Genomic DNA, 13,552 nt, shown 5'->3' on the forward strand with positions numbered 1-13,552 from the left:
ACACACACACTTCTATTTCGGTTAAACAATGAGGCTAAAAAATCAGCAACTTGGCTCAGGAAGCACGAGGGCTTTTCATCGGGCCACGGCTGAATCAGGCTTCTGTGGGGACTTATCAAAAACAGTGATGATGATAATAGCAGCTGGAGACCGCGGTGGGGGTGGGAGATGACAATGATCCTGACACCATAAACAGTCATTAGCCGTCATTAGCTCTGCACGGTCGGCACTCACACACCGACAAGACGCGGGCGAGGAAGCTTATTCCGGAAAAAAAAAAAAAAGGCATAGAGAAGTTATTAGGGTGTTATGTGGCGCTTTAGGCTTAGAAGGCAACTTCTTTTATGTCGTCTACCTCGGTGGGATTTCAGAAGTGGCAGTGCTAGGGAACGACTGGTCGCTGGATTTTAAGAGTACAGGAAGATGGAGGGAGCTGGCATGACATGTTGATAGCTGATGTGTGTTTAGGAAGGATGATTATGAAGGTAGAGTTTGTTAGAGCTTAAGTCAGAGGGCTTAGGATGAACTAAATGCAAAAATATTGCTTTAAGTTCTGCTGCTGAATGAGTTTGAATTCTCAGCGATGAAGCAGAAGCAGAAGATGTTGCAGTTTAAACAAACAATTGGAGTTAATGGTCTTTTGTGGACAAGTTTTCATATACATGCAAAAGTTGTTAAAGGACTCTGTAAATATTATTTATACTGTTCTGTTTACTGCTAATGAGTCAAACTGCCATCTCTGACCCTGTTAAACAGGGTCAGGGTCATTTCTACACTGGAGGCTCTTCCGTTTTCACAACAATGCGATGTCCTGCCAACAATGTAAGGAAGTGCTGCTTAAGCATAATTAACTTTGTATTTAAGTTCTTCAAATAATATTTTGGCTCAAAGTTTGCTACAAGAGGAAAACTCTTTAGCAACATTTTAAAAGTAATTCCATGAATCCTGTGAAATAAATTATGTTTAAATATAAATTATTTGGCATCTTCTTCAAGTTAATAATGTTATTTGGGGCTTTTATTTGTCCTATTGTTCCTTGTTTGATTATCATTTCCAGAACTTTTGATTGCATTGGGTTTTTGTTTTCTTTTTGTAAAAAAAATAATGGAAAAATGTGATTTGTATTTTATTTAACATGAGATTATAAAAAAAACTGGGGAAAAAAAGTGTCTATTTTGTGTGTATAAGCCAGTTGAAGAGGGCATTTATCCAGTCATTAAATATCATCCCTCCTCAAATCACTTCACCAAGTCCTTCTGTAGCTCAACACTTGTTGAACTGCATGTCACACCCTCGTTCAGCTGCTCAGCATGAACTTGTGTGTTTAACTGTTAGAGGTTCACCACCATTGATGTGTACATAACGGCCATCACCAGCAGCAGCTGTTCCCCCCTCGCTCGGCTATTTCTGTTACACCTCGAAGAACTGACCACATGATAGCGGCTGTGTTTGTGTGCGGCGCCTCACTTTTTGACCCCGGGTTCTCAGCAGCTGCTTCAGGAGCACCGAGTCACTGCAGCCACTTGAAAAGGATTATTCATTCCTCGAACACTTCTCTGGATTTTTGCGTGCGAGACTGTCAAGGAGATTGTGAGCGGATGTGTGATCTTTGTGCCGCTGAATGTGCCTGAGAAAGAAGGCACTAAGCTTGTGAGGTGATGCATTAGCTCTCACTGCCACCCGGGAGGCTTATCCCTCCGCCTGCTGGAGGTTCACGTTTATTTAAATGGGCCTCTAATGACTTACAGAGGTTGTAGGCAAGGATCGGTGCCAGAACAGCCACTGTAAAACTAACTTCCTATGGCCAGGAGCCCCCCACTGTTTGGGGAATGCAGCCGCAGGCAAAAACAGTTGTTCATCAGCTTCTGAGCCCTGAACAGCGCTCGCTTCATCAGAAAGAGTGTCAAGTTCCCAAAAATGATGACAAGCACAAGAAGAGGAAAGTGTGAGAACAAAATGAGAAGCTTAAGGCACAAACAGTGCTAAGCACTCTGAGCATAGACGACGAGCTCCCTTGAAAGAATATTAATTCTAGAAAAATACAAGTGTGTGATAGAAGATAATGCGTGTAAAATATTACAGTTTCAAGCTTAGAGGTCTATTGTTACACTTATTATCATACAAAATATGTCTGTACTAAGAAGCAGACGTCCATCAAATGTTCTGTTTACCAGGTATTTGAGCTACGACAGCAGGCGTATATTATATATATATATATATATATATATATATATATGGACCCCTCAGTCCATCAATTGTTTTCCTTATTCATTAAGACCACATCCTCGGCAGTTTCTTCTCATAAAGGAGAGGCGTTTACTTGTTTCCTACCCAAAATATAATACAATTAATAAAATGACAACAGTGATGGCAAAGAAACTACAGACATGTTAGGATAACTGTTGCGTTAAAGCATTAATTAACCCAAAATTCAAACTTCATCCATTTTCTACTCACCCTCATGTCGACTAAGGGTTGACGAGAAGAATTGTTTTCCCGAAAAAATGTAATAAGTTTGGCTGTTTTAATCTTGTTTGTGGCAGACATTTTAAGAATAACAAGCGATAAAAATTGGTAAGAGCTTCCGGAACAATTCTTCTCATCGAGGCTTAAACTCGGTACCAGTCGATACAGGGCCGCACAGAAAAGAGAATAAAAAATATGCCAATTGGAGTTGGAGTCTTAATTATTACTCTCTGGAAGTTGCCAGATTTTCCTGAAACATCTACCTGCGACTATTTTCTCCAAGCTACTTACAAGAAGAGAATTGTCAATCAAGACCAGAAGAGAAGAGTAGAGGAGTGTTAAGGAAAGATAGGGAAGTACTGAAGTGCTAGAACAAGAGGTGCTCCCTGAAAAGTTGGGTCTTCAGGCAGACTGCGAGGCATTGGGAAGTAACACACTCTACTTGGGACCATTTAGTTGTGGACAAACCTACCTAGGGCTCTCACCGATTTAGCGTTACAGTGAAATGTATTTTTTGTGGATTTGAGTCTATCCTGGCTGTTTAGAGCAAGACGCGGCAGCCACCCTGAGAACGACTCACACAAATACGTTTATTGAGTACTTAGTCTGTAGATCTGAGTAGGATGTGATTCTTCCTGTGAGAAGTTTGCGTTTACTATTACACTTTTATATAAGTTTATGTATTTAGATAGCTTTGTGTGTCACAAGGACATTTAAAAGTCAGCGCTATCCACAGTCAACCCATCATTCTAAGGATTTTTTGACAGGTATAGAAAAGGAGAGATACGCTGGCAAATGACTACTCGATTCATATAAAAGTTCTTCTTTGTCTTCTGTAAATGGGTTTCCATAAAGGGTTGTGTGTCAATATATATTTTTCAGGAACTTTAAGAAACAATTCAGGCTGTCATTCGTCTTTGGTGTGTGACAATAAGATGCACTGCCTTCTAAGCTTTGCCTTTCCCACGAGATTAGATTTGACACAGAGCAGCTCTCTGCCATCTTTGCTGACAATCTCACTTGGCTTCTTGTATGAAAGAGAATGAAAAATGTGCTCTGATGAATAGCCGGAGCTGTGTCAGATCAGCATTTTTGTCAATCCATCATTAAGAACGCGTGGCCGGGTTTACCTGCGTGATGCACGAGGCAGAACAGATTTGCAAAATTGATGGATTTGTTTTCCATTTGCTCTCTCAGCCAAATTCATCACACACACACACACACTCAGGGATGTATCATAAGGCAGAAGGCATAAATAATACTCAAGACAAAGAGAGTTCCCTCCATCGCAGCACTTGTGAACACGTGGAAGCAGCCAGACCCCGCAGGTAACCGTGCAAACAGCAGCACACACTGCTGCGCGTCAGCTACATTATGTAGGTTTTAATGAGCCGAGTGGGTCTCCGTCTCTGCAGGGCGGCAAAAAGTCATCAGCAGAGTTCACCTCCTCCATGTCTGCTCCAGAGACCGGAGTTAGTCACACAGCATCACACCTCCCTTACTTCCCCCTGACTTCTGCTCTCTTTCTCACACCCCTGACTCACTTCTCTCCACAGTTCCACAACCGATATGGTTCCTGTCCCAGCTACATAATCCAGCCATTTCTCGCATTTGATGCGGCGCTCTTTTTTCGTGACCCTTTCACCCCGTCTGCTCTCATACTTTTTCTCGGCTCGTTATCGGCACGGCAACAACAACAAGAGTTTGGGATCAAAATGTCATGCCAAGGTGTTTCATACGAGGGCCTGCATTTGCTCAGCGATGTCACGGTTACCAACGGCACCAGTAATGACAGTCCTGGCGCCGTTGACATTTCTACAAATCCAGAGGCAGTGTTTGCCAAGATGCCAGTTCAAATGCATTCAATTTAGTGGAGCTGCAGAACATGTGATGAATGTGGACCTAATTGGGAAGTCGTGTTGTTAAGCTTACGATTATAAAATGATGGTTTCTTGGGTCAAGACAAATTCTAGAGTAATTTACTGTGCAAACATCAGGTCACTACATTTGAACAGAGTCAATTCAATTTTTTAATTCAATTCAATTCAAGTGTCTTATCATAACAAAGTTATCCCAAGACACTTTACAGTTGAAGTAAGACTATAGTCGATTAAGGAAAAAGAGATCCCAGCAATTCAACTTCTGTAGAAGTATAACCTCTGCCAAGGAGGTCATGGTCTCTGCCCCTTGAAAACTTATGAAGCGATTTCAATGAAACTTAAAGATTGAAATTTAACTTATTTTCTACTTAACCTCATTTCAACTAAGGATTGGGATTATTTTCAAAGTAATCCATTCCTTTTTGGAATTATAGGCAAAAATGTTAGTCCATACTAATGTAGCAACAGGCGCTCACCCATTATCATATAAACACCAAAATACTCCAATACTTTTGTACTGCTTGTACGTAATATCAATCTTGTATGTATTGTTTGTAGCATAGGCTACAAGAAAACAGGCTAAATCTTGCCAGAGCTTCATCATATCTCTTGTAAACAAACATTTGGAGAATTCCTTTTAAAAATTAGGGATAATTATAATATACAAATAACTATCGTCACTGCCCAGGTCCCTACCTAGTGCCTAGGTTCTCAGGTTGAATGGAAAATATGATCTGCTTTTATTTGACTAAACTTTTGTGATTACATGTGAGGCTTAAGCCGCACTTTTATTCCTTTATCATATAATTCAATAAATAAGGTTCCTTTTTCCCTTTATTTGGGTCACGGCCCATGATGTAAGATGCTGCAGATGAACATGTACATTGAAAATGCATAAGAGGATGACTTGCCATGGCAACCCCGGACTTAAAATGCAGAAAGATGAAGATTAAAGGAAACAACATTCTACGCAAATTGAGTACCCGTTGAAAATGTTCTACTTTCATCTGGTCCCACTGTAGATGAAGGTTGACTTGATTAACCGCCCTCATGTCAAGAGAGACAGATGTGCATCCATGGCTCTACATTTGACACCCAAATGAGTATAAGGCCAGAGAAGCAAACAAAAGGCAACAATTACATGGCAACTGTGGGAGCACTGATGGTTCCAAACGTAAATAAGACAGATTTATACTGGAATAGCAGATCTTGTTTTCCTCCAGGTATTTCTTTAAACTGACAATGGGGGAAGAAAAGAAAAATAAGATTGTTTCTATGATATGAACTGGTTTTTGTGTCAGTCTTAGCTATTTAAGATGCAAAGTTGTTGTTTTTAACTTCATTTCCACCAAGGTTACAGCACCGTCAGAAAGAACTAAGAAACCACTGTTATCTGTATTCATGTGACAGTCATCTGTCGGCACATTCATGCAGAAAAACATTTAAAAAAAAATAAAAAAAATATTCAGATTACTGTGTCATTTTTGGAGCAGGCTTTTAATGGGAACCTTTATTTTTCAGATAGCAAGGTAATGTTGTCTAGATCCGCTCCTCAATGAGCTCAGGTGAAGCCCTTTTTTTAAACAACTGGAGACATAGTCTCCAACTCGACAATTCTTGTTTAGACTGGATCTGGAACTTACAAATTTTGGACTAAATATGAATCTGAATAAATTTAGTTATCAGATGTTTTTGCCGATTTTCTTTTGTGTTGCATCAACTTGAACTTGTTTGCCCTTATCTGTGGCAGATCTATCATCTATCATACATAATGTTTGATAGGGTGATGACCTATATTCCTCGACAAGCTGACATTGAACAAAACTTCCAAGCTCAGCCCACACTCAAAAAAAGGTCATCAGTAATATGTGTATAAAGGAAGTGAATTTTATTTCCAATAGTGACCATAATATGCATCTCTCAAGAAAACGGCATTGGCTGTTAAAGTCTGAGAAGTAGAATGAGAACATTTCTTACACACATACATTTGTGTGTGTCTGTGGTCAATCATATAATCTGTGATATTGTGTGCGGATCATCGGAGACTACAATTCATGGGAATCAAATTAGAGAACCGGATCAAGACTCTTTGGAAAAAAGCCAATCTTGCAGGATAGAAACTACTTTCCTCCATGTTCAATCCATCTTCAACATCAGACTGGCCTCCTCTTCAGTCTGAACATTAAGCTCTCCTCTTCCCGACAGCACTACTTAGTTTAATAAACAGCCGTCCAGTCGCACACACGTCACGGCAGCACCAGCAAAGATATTTGTTTTTCATTACCGCGGACCAGTCGTCATGTCACGCTGGCTAGCAAATAATATTAATGGAAGCCAAATTGAATTAAAGCTATGGATTTGACCGTGGGTTGCCTCAATGTCACGGGCTGACATTCCCGTTCCTGTATACGCCTCTTATAAACACACACGCTGAAACACACACAAATACAAATAAATCCCCTTGCTGGGAATGAGGTCTCTCAATCTCCACAAACAATCAGATAATCCTTCAGGAATCCTTCACTTCTTTTGGTCTCGCTCGATCACAAATGGAGTGGGTGTGAGGAGAGAGAGGGAGAGGCTAGCAAGCCACACTACACAACCACACACAGACACAAATTCATAATAGCTGTGTTTATTCCGAAATAGAGTATAGCCGTCTTAAGCAGCTCAGGTGGCATCACAAGTTTACCATATAAATGACCTGCCTGACGGAGGAAAGATAACTGCTGCAAGTGCGTAGGTTTTTTTTGTGATCCAAGTGTGTGTGTGTGTGTGTGTGTGTGTGTGTGTGTGGTCCTGTGCGGCTGCTCTATTTATCTGGTACTCAGTTCACAGCAATTAAAAAGTTGCACAATCTTCATGTCTACAGCGTGTTTTGTTCTTATCAAGTGATTTAAGTTGCCAGATCTCTCCTACTCCCACCAAACACTACAGTTGAACCCATGTGCCAAACGTTAGAGTGCTGGTTTGAAACCAAGACGGCTGGCAAGCAACCAAACTTCATTTTGGCAGTGACAGTGTGCCTTCTGTCAGTTACAGTGTCGTTCTGGAGAGCCCTCTGAAAACCAACTCCAGTTGCTTTCCTGCTGGAGTTTGGTGTTGTACCCGATATTCTCTTGGTTGATCACTGATTATTAAGGTTATAGATCAAACCATTTATTCCATTAACGCTTTGGTAAGATGTCTTATTTTAGGCTCATCTAAAAGGATATTCATAGACTCTAATTGAAAAAATCAACATCCATCACGTAAAAAGATGCCTAAAAACGCCAGCAAACAGTTTTTAATAAAATATTATTAAAATAGTAGTGTTGTATTGCTGTCAACTGATTTAGCTCCAATTACATAAAATTAATTGACAATAAAAATACTTGAATTTTCACCCTCCAAGCTTGGCTTGAGGTAACTGTCGGTATACAATCTGGGAAATCAGCGTTTGTTCATTACGCATGTGTGTGTTGCATTCATAAACACAACTTTATTCATATAAGAATGTAATGTCTGATCTATTTTAAAAGCATTCTGACAATTGTTTGAAACATGTCAGCTCCAGAGAAGCTTTGTTTTGAAGGGACCATCTATTTTATTACGATGCTTCAAACAAACTCACTACTACACAGCTCACTGACGTGCTGGCCAAATAAAAACAACATGTTTTTAACCACCAGATGGTATAGACTGGTGGGGGTTTATTTTACTCTTTCTCTTTCATAAAATTGATGCTTTGATCCCCGAACTAACCTTACATTACAGCCTATATAAATAAAGTTGTGTTTTTGAACGTAACGCACATGCGCGAATAAATAGATGATTTGCCAAATCTAGTACTGACTCTACTGTCATGGTTATTTATTTTGTCCAAATTGGGTCGACATAAAAACATGCAGAACGGAGAACGGAGGACAGTCTACCGCACAAAAAACATTTGTATTAACCCTCGTGTGTTGTAAAGGTGGACCACCTCTACCACTGGATATGCATTTCTGGAAGCCAGGGAGGTCTTTTGTTTTCTGGCCTCCGGGTCACCTTGACCCAGAGACAACACAAGGGTAACAAAACAGGGAATAACACATGTAAGTTTTTATGGAAAGGAAACATTTTTAAAAATAGGTTAAAAATAGTGGCATGGGAAAATGTTGTTTGGACATCAGCGTGGTCGTCACATGTAGCCGGGAAACATTGCATTGTGGTGAAAGACATGTGCGTCTTTTGGGGAGTATAATATAATCAGGGTTCTTGCCAGTGCCATTCAGCGTAGGGGTCCCCTGCGGTGTGAATCGGGCCCTGAAGCTGTGTCTCGAGAAGCATAGGCAGGATTTTCCTGTTTTCCCTTTTATGAATCGTGTCTAATCATACCACCGTGATAATGCATGTGTTAGTTCTGTAAAGTTATGAATTTGTACTTCTATGTCTCGTTGTTTACATCTCTGTGCGTGTACAAGGAAGTGTAATTATTGATGTGGTGTATATTGTATTGTATTGCACAAACCTTCAAAACTTCACAGAATTTAATGTGATGTAGTGACGCTCGTCTCCGATGACTCTCAGTTTTGCGGGAAATCGATGCAAGTCCCGTAACGACCCTTCACAAATTAATTTAAAAAATAGGCTTGTAAAAAATGGGGCCCTCAAAATGCAGGAAATAGTGTTTCAGACATCAGAGTGTTACTAATTTCAAAATTTCCTACCCTGTAAAAAAATCCTGCTGAGAACCCTGATAATGTTTTATGTTGAAACATAGTGTCCAAAATGCTCTTCACTTTTCCTTCACTAGTAAAAAAAAGTGACGGAAATAGTAGGACCGGTACTTACAACTGCTCGTGTACGGATGTTACCTCAGCAAATGTATTTTTCCATAGCTTGTTAATTTCTGAAGTTCAATGAAGTATGATCCATGTGGTCACTCCCCACTGGTAGGCTGACTACTGGTTGAACTAGTGCTTTATTAGATTACATTCAAAGCACATTTGAAATGTAAAAAAAAAAAAAAGGCAATTATATTAATTGTGAAAGCCAAATACAAGTTTCTTGAACGAAAATCAATTAATTACTTTCCTTGCATTACTGCAATACCATTTTTCCTACAATCTATCCTTAATTCCACGATCATTTATTTTGGTATTATGTTTAAAGTATAGAAAATAAATTACATTTTAAGTTTCTTAAATTAAGAAAATAATCTTTGATTTCTGTGTGTGAATTCTCAAATACAGATTTAAATGGAGTTGTAGCCATCAAACTGTTGATTCCTACTTTTTCAGTTTGAAGGGCGTAAAAGGTTTTACTTTGGTTCTCAGACTTTAGAGTCCAACACAAACACAACCAAGAATATTGTTGAGTGTGAGGGATTCTTGTGGCACATTCTAGAGGAAAGAAGTTGTTTTCATTTAAATGTCTGCCCGGCCCTCTCACTCTCCTCCTCACTCCGTCCTTCCCTCTATCACTCCCCAACTTCACACCAGCTACACAATAGCAGAATTAGTATTTTTAGCAGCCAGATGCCTCTGGAGGATTCTCATCAAGCTTTCTCAAGACGCACTCGCACAAGAAAACCACACACCCACACATAATCAGACACACTATTTTTCATATTGAAAAACTCAAAAGCACACACACACACACACATACACTCCAGCGTGAATGTTCAAACCCACGGCAGCTTTGCAGTGATTGAGCAAGGCAGGAGGAGGTTGGAGGGCACAGCTACACCGAACAATACAGCTGAATCTCAGAAGCCTGAGTCACTTTATACCCTCAAGACACTGTAAAGAAGAGGAATTATTAATACAGAGCTGCTGACCTCAACATTTCTTCTGTGACTAGTTCAAAAGAAGCCGTTTCATGAGTTAGATGCTCGAATACACCTCCAGATTACAAAAAAACAAACTATTTGTGCTTTTCAAACCCGTTTTCAGGATCAGATAAAGCTGCTCTCTTTCATCTGCTGTATATTCCTTTCCTGTTTATATATAAGGCTAATGTGAAGTAGGTAAACTTACAAATACAAAAGGAAAGTCCGAATACACCACTCACTTGAAATAATACACATTAGAAATGTTTTTATCTTTCTGTCCAAACCCACAGTGAAACATCTCCATTTCAGTGAACACTGAAAAGATAGTTGGAAATATAAGAGAAACTTAATGAAAATGTAGAAGAACCAGTTCATCATATTAGGTTTTGGTGTTTTTTATTACATTTTCATCATTAAAAAGGAGTTTTTGGTCGTATTTCTGTGGTGCCCTTCAACAATTAATGGCACTTTTAAATGCGTCATTAATTTTTTAGTCACAAGATTTGTTAGAAACACGTTGAAAACTTTTTAAATTGATCAATTTATAATGCTAAGAATAACTGAGTCAATGGGAAAGATTAAATCATATAATATATCCTGGCCTTTTATCTACTGATGCTACTGTACAGTACAATGATTCGACCAATAAAAACAATATTTCTTCACCTGGATGAGGATGATTTTGCATCTTAAATCTATACAAAATTATTTGGAAAAAAAAAAAAGTAATGTTGCACCTTAAGTGACATAAATCTACATACCTTCTTTCCCCAACATGAAGTCGAGGAAGTGGTAGGTGTAGGCCACGCCCACCTTCGTCTCCACCTGTGGACGCCGCAGCGTGGAGTAGATGTTACCAGGACTTCCCTTCTCTTCAGCCTTCCTCAGTTTAGGAAGTCTACACCCCATCTCTCTCTACAAGGCAGAAAAGACCTCAGACAAAATGTGTGTACAAGACAAAAACAGAGCAATCGAGCATTTCCACTGATGTGTGCGGTGGCAAAATTTGAGCACATCAGCCTCTACCTGATGGGCGAGCGGCGGTACGGCCATCTCCTAATCAAATAGGGTTGATTAGAAGCGACATGTTTTATCAGAACGAATTAAAGCAGAAATGAGGCTGATTTGCTGCCCTGTCAGGCATGGAGGCGAGACGGCGCACAGACAAACCAGGGATGCTGGGATGTTATGTTTGTTTCACAGCAAGACTATTTATATGTTGATCCACTTGAAGGAGCTTTGGATCTCAACAAGAATAAACTTGGTGAGGAAATCAATTTACAAATCTCACTCCTATTAAACAGTGTGGTAAGTTTTGTAAATCACGGATCTAGAAATAGAATGAAAAAATGATTTTTAATCCACAGACCGTGAGAATTGTGTGCACTTTGAAAAAATATGGTTTATTTCAAAGAAGAGAAACACAAATAGTAATTTACCCCCTCACTCTCACTCTTTTTTTTAAACATATAACATTTAAACCAATAGTTACCAATCATTTCTCATGACAACATAGCTGATATAAAAACATTTCCAACTGACAAAAAAACAACAACTTGATTCCAATGATAATACTGTACTCAGTTTATTATAACTATAACTATAAACTCCTGATAAAACAAAAAAATATATTACTTTCTTGTATGAACCAAACCTAGACCTTCTAATCTTTGTCTCAAAATGTACTACTGGAACAAACAGTAATAATCAATACAATAGAAATTAAATATATGTTGTTGTTTTTTCTGTCGGAAAAGTGTTTTATTGAGATTAGATTAAAGGTTTGACTTTCTCTGAAGTAACATTAGCCTGTGATTCTGGACACGTCATGATGTCAAATTTACATAAAAATAACTGTAGAAAAACACTCTAGTGGAAATGAGTAAAACACAAACCATAAATAGAACTATCTTGTTGCAGAGAAACCAGTCCGGAGCTCCTGCTGATTCAGCCTTATATTGAGATCTATTTTTCATGCACTTAATGTTTGTTTTTTGTTTAATGTCAGTTTAATGTGCCTGTCGAGACATTTTTTCTTTTTTTTTTCATTTGAAGGTGTGTCTGTGAAATAATGCTGACATTTAACAGGTTTGTGGTGCAAAAATGCTCAAAGATCCCTGCTGGGCTCCTTCTCAGACACATCTGTTCTTTCTCTGCTACCCTTTTTTAATCAAACCTTCTGCATTAACCTGCATAGACCACACACCCTCCAAACCACATAACACAATCTGACAAGACCTCCAGAATAATCAATTTATCCTTCACTTTATAACATTGTATAATCAGTGAATCATGTTCGCTGGGGTCACATGCACCTGAGGCGCATGTGAGCAGCAACATATTGATAGATAAACATCGAAGAGTCACTCATTTACACACTGTGGACTAGTTTGATCAAAATCAAATCCTTTTAATGATTAATAACATTAAAAGGACGTTTTTATTTCAACACAGTATGACATTGATGCCGATTTTCATATGTAATTCGACTTGACTTCACCTGCTGTTAATGTTAATGCTGCCACTACCAATAATAAGAATAATACTGAAAGGGGAAGTAATATGTTGATTAAATTGATCTTGTACTCATCAGTATGTGTCTGATGGTACAAAACTGTCTTTTCATTGAAATATTTACATTAGAAAATGTGTTTAAGCCCCGCCCACTGAAAATGCTTTGTTTTTCTGGAGATGAAATCTGGTTTACCATAACCACACCCACACTACTGTGATTGGCCAAGCATTTAGGTTTGTCACTGCACTTCATCAATCCTGGAAGTCTCCACCTCCAAGGGACTTCTTGTATAAACAAAGCAGGGCGTGATTACAGCTGGCTGGAGGAGGAGTGAAGACCGTCATAATAGAGTCTGCTCTCGTAACCTCTTGTTTGCCGAGATTTCAGACGAGAAGAACTTTATAAAATAATAAGTTCAAAACATCATCATGATGAGGTACTTACTGCATCTTGGAGATGAAGACTTCAACATTTGAAATATGCAAGTGAGTCAGGAGTGCATATTTTCTTGAACCTTAGAGATTAAATTCAGAGACTTTTAAATCAAATTATTATGATAAAAGACAACTTGAACTTTAAATATTTGGGTAAATAAAACTTTAGATCTATACAGTTATAAAAAGCCATGCATAATAAAACAGTACAGAGCATAATGGATAATGGATTCAAACTGTAGTGGCTCTGAACAACATATGCAGGGGAAGAAAATGAGAAATGTGTAATAATATAAATCTCATTATAAATTGTGAAAACACAGCCTAGAAATGACTTGTAGTGTTTATAGCCGTATTACCGTGTGATTCAACAAAATTAAACTGTATTGCAGAGACAGTGCTGCACAAGTCTGAATCACAACAGTCAATTTAAATCACAAACCTGGTGGAAATTAGATGA

The 13,552-nt window shown here is 38.7% G+C and overlaps 1 protein-coding gene across 1 annotated transcript in view; it reads right to left on the minus strand.

Annotated features, from left to right (window-relative positions):
* The window catches only part of rftn1a (raftlin, lipid raft linker 1a), a 37,171-nt gene that overhangs the window by 16,747 nt on the left and 6,872 nt on the right, over positions 1 to 13,552 (minus strand). The window contains exon 2 of the mRNA XM_087787610.1: positions 10,905 to 11,058. Coding sequence (XP_087643736.1) covers positions 10,905 to 11,052 — 148 coding nt within the window. The 5' untranslated portion in view covers positions 11,053 to 11,058. The remainder of the gene's footprint in view (positions 1 to 10,904; positions 11,059 to 13,552) is intronic.

Source organism: Callionymus lyra, chromosome 3, assembly GCF_982586985.1.
Source record: "Callionymus lyra chromosome 3, fCalLyr1.hap1.1, whole genome shotgun sequence".
Lineage (NCBI taxonomy): Eukaryota > Metazoa > Chordata > Actinopteri > Syngnathiformes > Callionymidae > Callionymus > Callionymus lyra.